This window comes from Hylobates moloch, unplaced genomic scaffold, assembly GCF_009828535.3.
Source record: "Hylobates moloch isolate HMO894 unplaced genomic scaffold, HMol_V3 SCAFFOLD_11, whole genome shotgun sequence".
Taxonomy (NCBI): Eukaryota; Metazoa; Chordata; class Mammalia; order Primates; family Hylobatidae; genus Hylobates; species Hylobates moloch.
Window position 1 is genome coordinate 80634304 of NW_026652286.1, and position 16418 is coordinate 80650721.

The window sequence follows — 16418 nt, forward strand, 5'->3', positions numbered from 1 at the left end:
TACTGGCTGGGCATGGTGGCTCACGCCTATAATCCCAGCACTTTGGGAGGCCGAGGCAGGCGGATCACAAGGTCAGGAGATCAAGATCATCCTGGCTAACACGGTGAAACCCCGTTTCTACTAAAAATACAAAAACAAATTTAGCTGGGCGTGGTGGCGGGTGCCTGTTGTCCCAGTTACTCAGGAGGCTGAGGCGGGAGAATGGTGTGGACCCAGGAGGCGGAGCTTGCAGTGAGCCAAGATCCCACCACTGCACTCTAGCCTGGGCGACAGAGGGAGACTCTGTCTCAAAAAAACCCAGAGTATCATCATTTCATACCTGTGATTTTGAAGACCCTTCATAATTTGACCCTAACCTGTTTTTCTGACTTAATATTGTCCAGCAAGAGTCACTCTACTCCAATAAGAAATATTTTCTTATTCATATAACTCACTCTGTTACTTTTTTTTCTTGGATTCATTTTAGCAATGTTTTCTTCTGCCTACCCAAAATCTTACAAGGATTCTTTTAACTCATCTTGTAATAAAGTTGTAATAAAGTAGCTCAGATGATGTAGCCTTCATCAGTTTCTTCCTATTTGAATTCCCATGGTAACTATTGTTTCTACCACTAGGTTTAGGGGCAAATTATAGACTGCCTTGTATTTCTTATCAAGCACCAGCTGTGTGCCGGGACACAGCACAGTCTGTATAGCTGTGGACAGAGCACAGTCTTTGTCCTTAAGTTTATAGTATAGTGATGATGCGTTTTCCAGTTATTTGCTTATTAGTGAAGTTGATCTTCTTTTCATACACGTCTATACATATGAACCATACACATGTTTTTAGGTATATAGTTTATGGGTTACCAACTGGATTGTAAGATCATTGAGGGCATGAACCATGTTTATACTTCCCTATTCCTTAAAACACATAACTCGGTTCTGAGCCTGTAGCCATTACTAAGTATGTACATGCTCTACTTCTGTAGTAAGAAAAGTTGGAGGCTATGGAGATACATACCTGGCCTCAAATTATAACTCTCAAGACCTTATGAACCAACTGTACAACATTTGCAAGTTATGTAGCTACTCTCAGTCTATATCTTCATAAAGTAAATATCTGCCTCACTTGGTTGCCATGTGGGTTAAATGGGATCTATATTTAAAGCATTTAGCATAATGCCTGGTACAAAGTAAGTGCTCATTGAAAGATACCTGTTGTAATAATTTGTTTAACCTCTCAAGCTAGAAATGGATTCAACAACCTTTCATTTCCCTAATCCCTTTCATTTAAGCATTTACCAAATTCTTCTCAGTTTACTTTAATTATGTTGTCAATTTAGCTTCTCCTTTTAATCCTAGTTGTAATCCACAGTAAGAAATACATTTTATATTGTGGCTTAGAATATACTGTTTATTTGTACATATCTGAAACAAAAGTCTTATTAAATAATATTCATTGTTACAATATGTGATACACTCTGATATTTTTTGTTCTGTCCTATGTACATTTTTTTTTTTTTAAAAAACCTGGTCACAGCCATTAAAACTGATTTCACAACATACAGTCTGAAACACACTTGTCTGGATTTTTAGAATCTGCAAAATTTCAGCTACCACTGAACAGGATAATGTTCAAGTGAAAGTTTTCAATGAAATAGAAAACACAGAGCTTAGAGTTTATTAAGATTCCACTTTGTCTTTGTTCTCTATTAGTTATATATTGTTAGATTTACCTATGCTCAATCTGGTTTCACTGCTGAAGGTGGAAGTGTTTATTTGGGCCTATTCCAGTGATGTTATAGAATAAGATTACTCAGCAATTGGGGCAGAGATTTCCACCTTGCAAGGAAAGAGTTTCTTAACCACTTTATATATGTATTCTTTTCTTTCTTTTTTTTTTTCCTTTTTTGAGACGGAGTTTTGCTCTTGTTGCCCAGGCTGGAGTGCAATGGCACAATCTCGGCTCACTGCAATCTCTGCCTCCTGGGTTTAAGCAATTCTCCTGCCGCAGCCTCCCGAGTAGCTGGGATTACAGGCGCCCACCATGCCCGGGTAATTTTTAGTAGAGACGGGGTTTCTCCGTGTTGGTCAGGCTGGTCTTGAACTCCTGACCTCAGGTGATCCGCCCGCCTTAGCCTCCCAAAGTGCTGGGATTATAGGCTATGAGCCACCTCGCCCAGCCATGTGTATTATTTTCTTAGGACAGAAATATACATGGATATATGCATTTAAAAGTCATCAGCATCATTCTCGTAGAGGAGCCTGAAAAAACCTTTTTTGTGTGTGACAGTGTTGCTCTGTCGCCCATACTACACTGCAGTGACATGATCAAGGCTCACTGCAGCCTCCTGAGCTTAAGTGATCCCCCCACCTCAGCCCCCCAACTCACAGGGACCACAGAAAATTCTTTATTCGGAAAATTTTAAGCATTTTTACAATGTAGGAAGAACAGTATAATGAATCCCGTTACCTAAATTCAACTTTAGTAGTTATCAACATTATGTCAATTCCAAAGGAATTTTTAATAAAAAATTTTTAAGGGACACGTAATTCCCTCCCTTAATTTACAGATAGATGATCTGTTTTTCAGAAGAGATATATCGGTCTTATTGTACTTAGCTTTAGTCCTCACAACCTATTAATTTCATCTGATCCCCGGAAGAGAAGTAAATAATTACATGACATGAGGGAGCAGAGATGACATGATATCTTCTGCCTCATTTAGATTTTCCTGATGGCCTCCTAGAGCACTAGACCCTTGCTATCTTACCTGAAATAGTTCAACAGCCTCGTTACCATATCCCAACCACCCACTCCTTACCACCTGCCTTACTACCATTACACTGATCTTTAATAATGACTTGAGGAGACGAGAATCTCATTATGTTTATCCTCTGTTTAAAACTTCCTTGGGGCCAGGCCTGATGGTTCACACCTGTAATCCTACACTTTAGGAGACTGACAGGGGGATCATTTGAGACCAGGAGTTTGTGACCAGCCTGGGGAACATAGTAAGATATCAACTCTACATGAAAGTTTAAAAAATTAACCAGACTTGATAGTACATCCCTGTAGTCCTAGCTACTCGAGAGGCTGAGGCAGGAGGATCACTTGAGCCTAGGAGTTCAAGGCTGTAGTGAGGTATGATAGTAGCTATGTAGTAATGCCACTGTACTCCAGCTTGGGCAGCAGAGCAAGACCCTGTCTCTTAAACAAACAAAAAAACCTTCCTTTGTTCTTCCTTCCCTACCTGTAAAATAAAACCCCAAATCATAGATTTTCATTCATAATCTGGTTACAGCCTATCTTTCTAGCCTTCTCTTCCACTGTCTGTGCCTTCTCTTCCACTGTCTGTTTCTTCTCTATCATTTTAAGCTTCCTGGTATTCCTAGAATACGTAACCTATTTTAGGGCTTGTACTTATTTTACAGGATCCCATTTAGGTATCGACTTGTGGATGAGGCCATTTTAACTACCCTAGAAAAAAGTAGTTTCTAAGTTTGTTTTTATTTTATGTGTGTTTGTGTATGTGTGTGATGCCACTTAACTGAGTTATGTTTGGTTAGCAGTGTAGGTTTGCTGCCCTCCTCACTCTCAATTAGACAGTGATCTCTTCGAGAGCAGGAATTATATCTTATTCTTGTCTCCTAAATACTTTAGTGCCTGCACGAAGTAGGCATCCAATAATTGTTTGTTGAATGAATGTATTGACACTTCTAGAATTTTATAACCTAATTTTAAAACACGTTTTCTCCGGACAGGAAGAGTTAATCAAAGTTTGGTTTTGTATATTTTTATTTTATATATTTTTCTCTCCCCTCCTTGAGGACTTTTGTTAATATTTCTAAAGAGAGTCTAGTTCTATAGTTTTTTTCCTTAGGGGAAAATATACTTTGCTAAACTAGTATAGCATATCCATCTTCAGTAATCCTATAGTTAAGGTAAGTGAAATCTACTTTCAGTATAATTTTTTTTTCTGTTGAACAGTATTGTTTTATTTTGTGAGTTGGAATAGATTTGTGCTATACAGCTTATAGTAGCCTTGACTAATTTTTGATATATTTCAGCTCATGGAATGCTGTGTAAATGCCCTGGTGACATCATTTAAAGAGACTATCTTAGCTGAGTGCCAAGGCATGATCAAGAGAAATGAAACTGAAAGTAGGTAAAACATCACATAAAGTTATCATAATCTTCTAAGAGGGTATCTTTGAAACAAATCACTTAGTAAGTTGCTCTTAGATAATTCTTTTCCACATAGGTATATGTGGAACTGTTAGAGTAAACTATACTTAAGGAAATAGATAAAATATTTAACACAGAGGCACTGCTAAAGAGTATATAAACTTAAATTGTAAGCATTTTCCCTCTCAGCTATCAACATCTGTGTATGTGTATGGTGAATTTCTACTTTTTTCTCAAAAGCAAGACACTGCTTTTAAAGGCCAATTTAAACTGGAAACATATGTTACAGATTAGAACCAGGTATTTGACTTTTGTGTGGAACATTGTGATCAATCTTTTTAGAACGTAATAAAACACTCCCTGTTAATAGTCTTCATCTCTGTCCCCAAAACTATAAGATTTCTAAAGGATTTTTTTATTACTTCAATGTTTTCTTAAAAAGATATGTTTTGAGAGGTAGCAAGTATATAACAAACTAAAAAAAAAAATTGTACATATACCTAGTACCCCAGTAAAACTGCTTTTAACATTTTTTTGCTTTTGTTTTTTAAATAACTTACTTCTGCTGAGTTTCCAGATTTTATTATATCTAACTGCAAGGTCCTGTTTAATCTCTAGTTGCATTTAAAGTGCATATTTCAACTCACTTAAGTTCATACACTTTTTGGGAGTAATTCAGTAGTAAAAAGCAAGCTGCTTTATTGGCATAAACAAAATACTTCTATTCTGTGTGCCAGTCTAATTAGAGTTATGTCTGATCTATGTTGCACTCTTTTCAAAAGGATTTATTTACTGGTAATCAGTACCGTGAGGTAGGGTTTTTGCGAAGGTCAATAAAATGGCATAACATGAAAAAGTGCTTTGTAAATTGAAAAATTCTTTATGAGTACGGTTTTATATTCTAATCTCTAATACAGTTGCTTTCGTAATTATTACTCATGTTATTTTTTACCTTTTGATGATGTGGCTGTATATTTAATATTACAACTACTTTATGAAATAAACTAATCTTGTATGTAAATAAATATTCCTTTGCATCGAAAATCAAATGACTCACCTTTTCTTTTGAGACTGGGTCTCGCTGTGTTGCCCAAGCTGGAATGCGGTGGCACGATCACAACTCACTATAGCCTTGACCTCCTGGGCTCAAGCGATCCTCCCACCTCCCAGCCTCCTGAGTAGCTGGGACTACAGCCGTGTACCACCACGCCTGGCTAACTTTTGTATCTTTTGTAGAGGCAGAGCCTCACCTTGTTGCCCAGGCTGATCTCCACTGCTTCTGGCCAAATGACTGACCTTTTAAAGAAAGGAGTTGTGTTTTGCAGTATTTGATCACTTTTTTTATTTTTATTTTTTGAGACTGTCTTGCCCTGTCACACAGGCTGAGTACAATGGTGCAGTCACGGCTCACTGCAGCCTCAGCCTCCTGGGCTCGGGCAGTCCTCACACTTCAGCCTCCCAAGTATCTGGGACCAAAGACATGCATCACCACACCCAGCTAATTTTGTTTGTTTGTTTGTTTGTTTTTGTTTTTGTGTGTGTGTGTAACGATGGGTTTTGCCATATTGCCCTGACTGGTCTTTTTAACTCCTGGGCTCCAGTGATCCTCCCACCTTGGCCTCCCAAAGTGCTGGAGTTACAAGCATGAACCACCACACCCAGCCTGATCACTTTTAATTCGATTTTTTTAAAACATAATTTTTAGATCAAGTACAGTGGCTCATACCTATGATCCCAGCACTTTGAGAGACCAAGGCGAGAGGAGGATTGTGTGAGCCCCGAAGTTTGAGACCAGCTTGGGCAACATTGGGAGACCCTGTCTCTACAAAATTACAAAAAACATTAGCCGGGCATGGTGACATGTGCCTGTGGTCCCAGCTACTCAGGAGGCTGAGATGGGAGGATTGCTTGCGCCCAAGAGGTCAAGGCTGCAGTGAACTGTGATTGAGCCACTGTACTCCAGCTTGGGTGACAGACTGGGACCCTGTCTCAAAAACAACTACTCCTAATGGCATTGTATCCACAGAATACTATTAACATTACAAACTTTTAACTAATATTTCTCTAAACTCTTATTCTAGTAAATGAAATGATTACATGAATGTGTTCTCTCCTTCCAGAATTACATTTAATGTTTTCATTGATGGACAAAGTTCCTAATGGTATAGAGCCAATGTTGAAAGACTTGGAGGAACATATCATTAGTGCTGGCCTGGCAGATATGGTAGCAGCTGCTGAAACTATTACTACTGTAAGTTTTTTTTTCAATGACAATGATAGATATATATCAAAGCTATTTTGTAAATGTAGGATTATTGAAAATAGTGAGTGGTTACCAGAGGCTGGGGGTAGGGGGAGCAGAAGAGGTTAGTTAGTGGGGTATAAAGTTATAGTTCAATAGGAAGAATAAGTTTTGGTGTTCTATTACCCAGTAGGGCGGCTATAGCAAGTAACAATGTAGTGTATATTTCAAGATAGAAGAGATTTTTTATGTTGTTACCACAAAGAAATTATAAATGTTTGAAGTGATGGATGTAGTAGTTACCCCAGTTTGATCATTATACTGTATATACATGCATTGAAATATAACATTGTACCCCATAATATGTACCATTATGTGTTGATTACAAATAAAAACATTAAATTTTTTAAAATGCAGAATTGAAAATTGAAAATAGTAATTTCAATTATTATTTTCTCAGTAAAACAGGGAGCCGGGCGCGGTGGCACACGCCTGTAATCCCAGCACTTTGGGAGGCCGAGGTGGGCAGATCACAAGGTCAGGAGATCGAGACCATCCTGGCTAACATGGTGAAACCCTGTCTCTACTAAAAATACAAAAAAAATAGCCAGGCGTGGTGTTGGGCACCTGTAGTCCCGGCTACTCGGGAGGCTGAGGCAGGAGAATGGCTTGAACCCGGGAGGCGGAGCTTGCAGTGAGCCGAGATGGCGCCACTGCACTCCAGCCTGGGCGACAGATTGAGACTCTGTCTGAAAAAAAAAAAAAGGAAGAAGGAAAAAAAAAGAAGTGGCAAAACTAATATTGGAACACCTTTTAGTTTTATTTTTAAGAAAAAATATCCCCAGTTTTAAATGAGTTTTATTAAAATTATGTTTATTTTCTCATTTTTTTGTGTTTTTTTTTTTAAAAACTTAATATAAAGCCTTTTGTTTCTAGGACTCTGAGAAATATGTTGAGCAGTTACTTACACTATTTAATAGATTTAGTAAACTCGTCAAAGAAGCTTTTCAAGATGATCCACGATTTCTTACTGCAAGAGATAAGGTATATATTCCTTTATATATATAAAACACTTTTAAAAGTTTTATCCTCATAATTTACTTCTAATAATCAATATGCATTATTTTTCTGTTAATTATAAACTTAAAAACATAGCAACTGTTATTTTTCATCAGTGGAGAACAACTATATTCATTTTGTTTTGGTTGTAAGCATTCGTTAAGCATTAGATAGCCTTGTGAATTAGAATTTAGTTAGATAGTTGCTTTTTTCTCATTTTTCCAAGAATGTTTTTCTGTTTTTGAATATTACTGATCTGTTGAATTCCTATTCATCCTTCCATTAAGACCCAGCTCAAAGAATACTTCCCCTGGAGCTTCCTTGATACCCTGCCTCCCTCCACAGCTCATCACAAGCAGAGTTGATTCCTCCATCCTCCATCCTTTCATGGGACTCCTTCGAGAGTTACGTTATACTTATCCTTGTTTCCCAGGGAAGCATTTGTATTGCACACCGTCTTTTTCCATCCTCACTAGTATAGGATAATGATAATGAAACACCATACTGTCCTTAGCGTTGTATCTTTTTTAGTGTAATAAACCTATAACAAGAAATTGCTGTTTTTTATCTTCTTTGACTACCTTTCATTACTTCCCAAGTTTGAATGATTCTAAAAAGACAACTTTCTCCATTCTCCAGTAGGATTTTTTTCTCACTCTTTTTGTCTATTTTAATTTTTTTTTTTTTTTTTTTTTTTTTTTTTTTTGAGACTGAGTTTCGCTCTTGTTGCCCAGGCTTGAGTGCAATGGCGTGATCTTGGCTCACTGCAACTTCTGCCTCCCAGGTTCAAGCAATTCTCCTGCCTCAGCCTCTCGAGTAGCTGGGATTACAGGCACCAACCACCATGCCTGGCTAATTTTTGTGTTTTTACTAGAGACGGGGTTTCTCTGTGTTGGCCAGGTTGGTCTCGGACTCCTGACCTCAGGTGATGGGCCCGCCTCGGCCTCCCAAAGTGCTGGGATTACAGGCCTGAGCTACTGTGCCCAGACTCTTTTTGTCTATTTTAAAATAAATAAATAGGCCGGGTGCAGTGGCTCATGCCTGTAATCCCAGCACTTTGGGAGCCCTGGGCGGGCGGATCACCTGAGGTCGGGATTTCGAGATCAGCCTAACCAACATGGAGAAATCCCATCTCTACTAAAAATAAGAAAAATTAGCTGGACGTCGTGGCGCATGCCTGTAATTCTAGCTGCTCAGGAGACTGAGGCAGGAGAATTGCTTGAACCCAGGAGGTGGAGGTTGTGGTGAGCTGAGATCGTGCCATTGCACTCCAGCCTGGGCAACAAAAGCAAAACTCCGTCTCAAAAAGTAAATAAAACAAATAAGTAGGTAAAGTAGGAAAGGAGTTAAGGGAGTATAGATATGGTGGGGGTGGTGTGAAGTCTTAAATTGAGTAGCCTGCAAAGGCTTCATAGGAAGCCAGATCATGTAAGACTCTGAGCCATAGTAAGGAGTTAGTTTTTACTGTGAGTAGGATGGGAAGTCATTTAAAAATTTTAAACAGAATGGTAGGATGTGATTTATGTATTAACAGGATCATTCTGGCTGTTGCAAAAAATATACTGAAGGGAAGAAAGAAGGAAGAATACCAGTTAAGAACTTACTTTAATAATTCAATTAAGTGATGATGGAGGCTTGTCCCAGAGTGATGGTAGAGGTGGTCAAAAGTAGTTTGATAGATCTTTCTCTTTTTTTTTTTTTTTTAATGCAAGTAGCTTATTTGGGAAATGCAGGCGTGATAGCGTGGCGTATTAGTAAGTCAGATCTACAGTGAGCTGCTTGAACTTAATTCTGCAAGGAAACTTATTAAAAATACTGCTCAAAATTACCTCACCTATCAAGTGTTGAGTTCTTGAAATTTCCTGCCTGCCATTTGCATAGGCAACGCATATTTCTGCAGTTTTAGGAAAAAAACACTTTTGGGTGCATGTGCAGATACTAATAGTGGGAAAAGTCTAAGGGATGTGGGAAGGTTTGACAGCATTTGTTACACCAGGTATGTGGCTTGGAATTGGAAAATAAAAATGACAGCAAGCTCTAGAAGTGACTTGTCAGGGAAGTTCGCTGTGTCGCCCAGTCTGGAGTGCAGTGGTGCAATCATAGCTGACTGCAGCCTTGAACTCCTGGGCTCAAGCAATCCTCCCGCCTCTGCCACCTGAGTTTTTGGGACTATGAGCACACACAACCACACCTGGCTAGATTTTTTAAGTTTTTCTGTAGAGACAACATCTAGCTATGTTGTTTGGGCTGGTCTTGAACTCCTGCCTTGGCCTTCCGAAGTTCTGGGATTATAGACGTGAGCCACCACCCTGGCCTGCTTTCCCTTTAAATCATGTTCTTTGAGAACTCTTCACCCGCACTGATGCTGTCTCAGTCCTGTCATCTCACTGGTGAAGGAAATAAAGATATCCACCATCTGACATAGTTACCCATTTTCTTGTTTTGTTTTGTTTTTGTGGCAAGAGCACCCAAAGTCTACTTACTTAGCATGAATCCAATATACAGTATAATTTTAATTTGTTTTGTTTTATTTATTTATTTATTTTGAGACAGAGTCTTGCTCTGTCACCCAGGCTGGAAAGAGTGCAGTAGCACAACATGGCTCACTGGAGCTTTGACCCCTCTGGGCTCAGGTGGTCTTCCCACCTCAGCCTCCCAAGTAGCTGGGACTACAGGCATGCACCACTATGTTTGGCTAATTTGTAATTTTTTTTATAGAGATGAGTTCTCAGTATGTTGCCCAGGCTGTTCTTGAACTCCTGGGCTCAAGCGATCCATCCACCACAGCCTCCCAAAGTGCTGGGATTACAGGCATGAGCCACCATGCCCAGCCCAGTATAATTTTACTACCTATAGTTCTCCTGCTGTACATTAGCTCTCTAGACTTTTTCCATCTTGTGTGTCGGTTACTTTGTATCATGTGACCTACATTTCCTTGTTTCTTTCCCACCCATTTTGCCACTGGTACTACTCTTTCATTTCTCTCTCTGTATATTTCAATTTTTTTTAGGTTCTACATATAAGTGAGATCATGCAATATTTGTCTTCCTGTGTCTGGCTTATTTTTAAGGTCTTCCAGGCTTCTGTAGTATATATGTACCAGTTTCTTTATCCATTGATGGATGCTGAGGTTATGTCCGTATTTTGGCTATTGTGAATAATGCATTGAATGTGGGAGTGCACTTATCTTTGTGAAGTGGTGATTTCATTTCCTTTGGATATATGCCTAGAAGAGGGATTGCTGGGATTATGATTATATTATGAAGATAGACTATTCAGGATTTGCTATTGAATCAGATGTAGAATGTGATAGAGACCAGTCAGGGATGACACTCAGATTCGTGTTCTGATCAGTTAGAAGGATATGTTCACTGCGACAGGGAAGACTGTAAGAGAAATAGTTTTTGGAGAGATGGTTGCAGAGAGATCAGAAACTCTATTGAATAAGTTAACTTTGAAATATCTGTTAAATATCCATATGGTAATGTTGAGTCTGGAGCTTAAGAGAAAGAATGGAGCTGGAAAAATATGTTTGGCAGCTTCAGCATATAAATGGTTTTTAAAGTACTGACACAGGCTCTAATCACCAAAGTAATGAGTGGAGATAGAAAAGAGGACAGATCCAAGGATTGGCCTAGGGCATTCTGATATTTCATCGTTAGAAAAATGAGGAGTCATCTTTCATGAGAAGGGGGAAATGATCAAGAGAATGTTACGTGCTAGAAGACAAGTGAAAAAGTACTTTCAGGAGGAGGGTGTGATCCGCTGTTTTTAAATGCTGATAATAAATAAGATGGAGATAAACCATTGTCTTCAGCAACATGGAGGTTGCCAGTGACTTTAAGAAGAACAGTTGTGTAGGCTGGGTGTGGTGGCTCACGCCTGTAATCCAGCACTCTGAGAGGCTGAGACGGGTGGATCACTTGAGGTCAGGAGTTCAAGAGCAGCCTAGCCAACATGATGAAACTCTGTCTCTTTTAAAAATACAAAAATTAGCCGGGCATGGTGGTGCGCGCATCTGTAATTCCAGCTACTCAGGAGGCTGAGGCAGGAGAATCGCTTGAACCCGGGAGGCGGTGGTTGCAGTGAGCTGAGATCAGCACCACTGCATTCCAGCCTGGGCAACAAGAGTGAAACTCTGTCTCCAAAAAAAAAAAAAATCTCACTTGAGGCCAGGCATGGTGGCTCACCCCTGTAATCCCAGCACTTTGGGAGACCAAGGCAGGCCAATCACCTGAGGTCAGGAGTTTGAGACCATCCTGGCCAACATGGTGAAACTCCGTCTCTACTAAAAATACAAAAGTTAGCTAGGCGTAGTGGCGGGCACCTGTAATCCCAGCTACCCAGGAGGCCGAGACAGGAGAATCGCTTGAACCCAGGAGGCGGAGGTTGCAGTGAGTGGAGATCATGCCACTGCACTACAGCCTGGTCGACAGAGTGAGACTTCATCTCAAACAAAAAAAAAAAACCAAAACAAAACAAAAAAACCTCACTTGAGAATATTGATAATTATAATATGACAAAGAACTTGCCAAAGTCTTTGACTAGGCAAATTCTGTTTGGCCAGATATACCATTAGAAATAAAAACTAACATTTTTTATGTGTTTTGGGATGTATAAAAATTTATCTGTATATTTTAAATATTAAAAATATTTTATTCCAAATTATTTTTTGCAGGCATATAAAGCAGTTGTTAATGATGCTACCATATTTAAACTTGAATTACCTTTGAAGCAGAAGGGGTAAGTTTTTTAAAACCATACTTTAAAAATATTTAAATTTTCTTTAGTGTAATAGGGGTTAACTAGGTATACAGAGTACACTGTTAGGTTTATTTTTGTTATTGTTAGTTTTGTGACTTTTGCAGCTTTTGGCTGTTAAAGTTCATTTATAATTTTTTATTATTTTACAATACAAAAATTGACTTTATTTTTTCAGGAAGAAAAAAATATTCCTAATCTTTTAGGATCTCTACTTGTTTTTCCCTCAGTCACTAAAAGTATTCTATTACCCATAGAAGCATAGAAAATGACTCAGTTTACCATAATGTTATAAAAAGAACTCAGTTTTAATGTAAATTTTCCTGTTACCATTTTAAAAAATTGTTCTATAATTGGTAAGATGAATATGCCTGTGCTAAGCATAGCTTATAGAAAATCTGACAACTGAAATCTGAGCTAGTTATAGCACTTTCAGAATAGTACTAAATAGCAATAAAGGTTAATTGATAAAAGTCTTTTGATGTACTTCTAGCTAAGAATTACCATTTTAAAGAAATTTTATATATAATGCTAAAATTGAAAAATACGGAAAAATAGCGTTTCTTAAGAAGGAAAAATAATCAGGTATTTTTCATTTAGCATTTTCATTTTGTCTTTTTTGAGCAGTGTATGTTGCTTGAGTAATATTACAGTGGAAGACATCTGAGTCATACCACATTATAATACTGATATATTTTAGAAGGGAATACGTTCTCTTTTATAAACTGTGAAATATGTGAAACATACAGAACTATATCTTGGCCATCTCTTCACATGAGTAAAGAGATCTTCTTCATTCTCTTTCACCCAAGCATTTTTTGTATTATTTATTAATTTTATTTTATTTATTTATTTATTTGAGACAGAGTCTCACTCTGTCACCTAGGCTGGAGTGCAGTGGTGTGACCTCAGCTCACTGCAACCTTTACCTCCCGGATTCAAGCAATTCTTCTGCCTCAGCCTCCCGAGTAGCTGAGATTACAGGCACACGCCACCATGCCCGGCTAATTTTTTTGTATTTTTAATGGAGACAGGGTTTCGCCATATTGGCCAGGCTGGTCTTAAACTCCTGACCTCAAGTGATCTGCCCACCTCAGCCTCCCAAAGTGCTGGGATTACAGGCGTGAGCCACCGCACCCAGTCCCAAGCATTTTTTTAATGAAAATGTTCAAACTTACAATAGAGTTACTATGGTTGCTTTATGAAATATGTATCTCCCCATATACATCCATCAGTCAACTTTTTAAGTGTATTTCTAAAGAGGTTGCAGACATCAGTAACCTTTAGTCTCTAAACACTTCAGCATACAGTCATTTATTGAATTTAATGTTAATGTTTTTAGGTAAAATTTATATACAGTCTCATGCATAAATCTTAAGTGTACATTTGAGTCAGATTTGACAAATGCCTATACCCCTATTAACATGTATGATGTCTTTATCATCGTACAAAGTTACTTCATGTCTATTCCCAGTCGGTCCCACCCCACCTCCTTCCAGAGGCATCTGCTGTCCTGATTAATTCCCTCAATATAGATTAGTTTTGCCTAATCTAGGACTTTGTATAAATAGGATCATACACTGTGTACTTCTTGTGTAAATCTTCTTTCATTCTGCATTGTGTTTTTGAAATTCTTTTATGTTTTGGCATGTAACAGTAGTTTGCTTTCCAAAGTGGTTATTCTGTTTTACACTTCCACCAATAGAGTATGAGAGTACCAGCTGATCCTCATTCTCACCAATGTTTAGTGTTCTTTTAACTTTAGTCATTTGGGATGTATGTAGTAGTATCTTAATGTTTTAATTCCCGTCTCCCTCTTGACTCTTGATGTTGAGCAATTTTTCATCTTTTTTTTTTTTGGTGTTCCTATATTTTCCCTTATGAAGGGTGATCATAGCTCACTGCAGCCTCCACCTCCTTGGCTTAAGCAGTCATCCTGGTTCAGCCTCCTGAGTAGCTGGTACTACAAGCACACACCACCATACTTTACTAATTTCTTTTAGAGATGAGGTCTTGCTGCGTTGCTCAGGCTGGTCTCGAACTCCTGGCCTCAAGAGATGCTCCTGCCTCAGCCTCCCAAAGTGTTGAGCTTACAGGCATGAGCTACCATGCCCAGGCCTTTTGCCCATTTTTTTTTGGTTATTTGAGATGGGGCCTTGCTCTGTCGCCAGGCTGGAGTGCAGTGGTGTGATCTTGTCTCACTGAAACCTCCACCTCGTGGGTTCAAGTGATTCTCTTGCCTCAGCCTCCCGAGTAGCTGGGACTGCACCACGCCCAGCTAATTTTTGTATTTTTAGTAGAGATGGAGTTTCACCATGTTGGCCAGGATGGTCTTGATCTCTTGACCTCGTGATTTGCCCACCTCAGCATCCCAGGCGTGAGCCACCATGCCTGGCCCTTTTGGCCATTTTTAATTGTATTCTTTCTCTTTGTTGTTGAGTTGTAAGAGTTCTTTATATATTCTGATACTGGATCTGTATCAGATAGATGATTTGCTAATATTTTCTCCCATTCTGTAAGTTGTCTTTTCATTTTCTTGATACTATCCTTTGATGCACAAAAGCTTTTAATTTTGATTAAGTTCAGTTTACCCATTTTTTTCTTTTGTTGCTTTTGCTTTTGGTTTGGTTTCATGTTTAGATCATGAAGATTTATTGTTATTTATTTATTTATTTATTTTGAGAGTTTTATAGGGCCGGGCACAGTGGCTCACACCTGTAATCCCAGTGCCTTGGGAGGCCAAAGCAGGTGGATCACTTGAGGTCAGGAAGGAGTTCAAGACCAGCCTGGCCAAGATGGTGAAACCCTGTGTCTACTAAGAATACAAAAAATTAGCCAGGCGTGGTGGCTCATGCCTGTGATCCCAGCTACTTGGGAGGCTGAGACAGGAGCATCGTCGGAATCTGGGAGGCAGAGGTTGCAGTGAGCTGAGATTGTGCCATTACACTCCAGCCTGGGTGACAGAGTGAGACTTCGTCTCGACAACAACAAGAAGAAAGAGTTTTATAGTTTTGGCTTTTACATTTAAATCATTGATCCATTTTGAGTTAGCTTTTGTATATGGTATGAGATATAGGTTCGACTTCATATTTTTGCATGTGGGTATCCAATTGTTCCAGCACTCACTGAACAGTCTTTGCTCCATTATGAAAAATCAGTTGGCCGTCAGGCGTGGTGGCTCACACCTGTAATCCCAGCATTTTGGGAGTCCGAGGTGGGCAGATCACAAGGTCAGGAGATTGAGACCATCCTGGCTAACACGGTGAAACCCCGTCTCTACTAAAAATACAAAAAATTAGCCGGGCGTGGTGGCAGGCGCCTGTGGTCCCAGCTACTCGGGAGGCTGAGGCAGGAGAATGGTGTGAACTTGGGAGGCAGAGCTTGCAGTGAGCTGAGATGGCGCCACTGCACTCCAGCCTGGGCGAGAGTGTGAGACTCCATCTCAAAAAAAAAAAATCAGTTGGCTATGATGTATGTGTTTATTTTTGGATGCTTATTTCAGTTCCATTGGTTTATATATTTGTCCTTATGCTGGTGCCGCATCATTGCGATTTACTGTAGCCTTGCCATAAGCTTTAAAAGCAAGATGTGTGCATGTTTCAACTTTGTTCTTTTTCAAGATCATTTTGGCTATTTGGGTTCCCTTCTAATTCCTTATGAATTTGAGAATCAGCTTTTCCATTTTTGTGAAAAAGACCTTTGGAATTTTGGTAGGACATGCATTGAATTGTATTAATGTTATGTCTCCCAATTATGAAAATGGAATTTCTTTTTATTTGTTTTTTGTCTTTCAGCAGTGTTTTATAGCTTTCAGTGTACAAGTCTTCCACATTCTTGGTTAAATTTATTCCTTGGTATTTTCTTTGGATGCTATTGTAAATTGAATTGCTCTTCCTTCCTCCCTCTTTCCTTTCCTTTCCTTTTCTTTCCTTCCCTTCCCTTCCCTTTCCCTTCCCCTTCCCTCCCTTTCCCTTCCCCCCTCTTCCCCTTCCCCTCTTCCCCTTCCTTCTTCTTTCTTTCTTTCTTTCTTTCTTTCTTTCTTTCTTTCTTTCTTTCTTTCTTTCTTTCTCTTTTTCCTTCCTTCCTTCCTTCCTTCCTTCCTTCTTTCTTTCTTTCCTTCTTTCTTTCCTTCTTTCCTCCCTTCCTCTCCTCCTTCCTTCCTTCCTTCCTTCTGTCCTTCCGTCCTT

At 39.1% G+C, this 16418-nt stretch overlaps 1 protein-coding gene across 1 annotated transcript in view; it reads left to right on the forward strand.

Moving 5' to 3' along the window:
- Nucleotides 1-16418, forward strand: part of CUL5 (cullin 5) — a 102462-nt gene that overhangs the window by 59879 nt on the left and 26165 nt on the right. Inside the window, exons 8-11 of the mRNA XM_032167302.2 lie at nt 4052-4145; nt 6290-6420; nt 7348-7455; nt 12149-12213. Coding sequence (XP_032023193.1) covers nt 4052-4145; nt 6290-6420; nt 7348-7455; nt 12149-12213 — 398 coding nt within the window. The remainder of the gene's footprint in view (nt 1-4051; nt 4146-6289; nt 6421-7347; nt 7456-12148; nt 12214-16418) is intronic.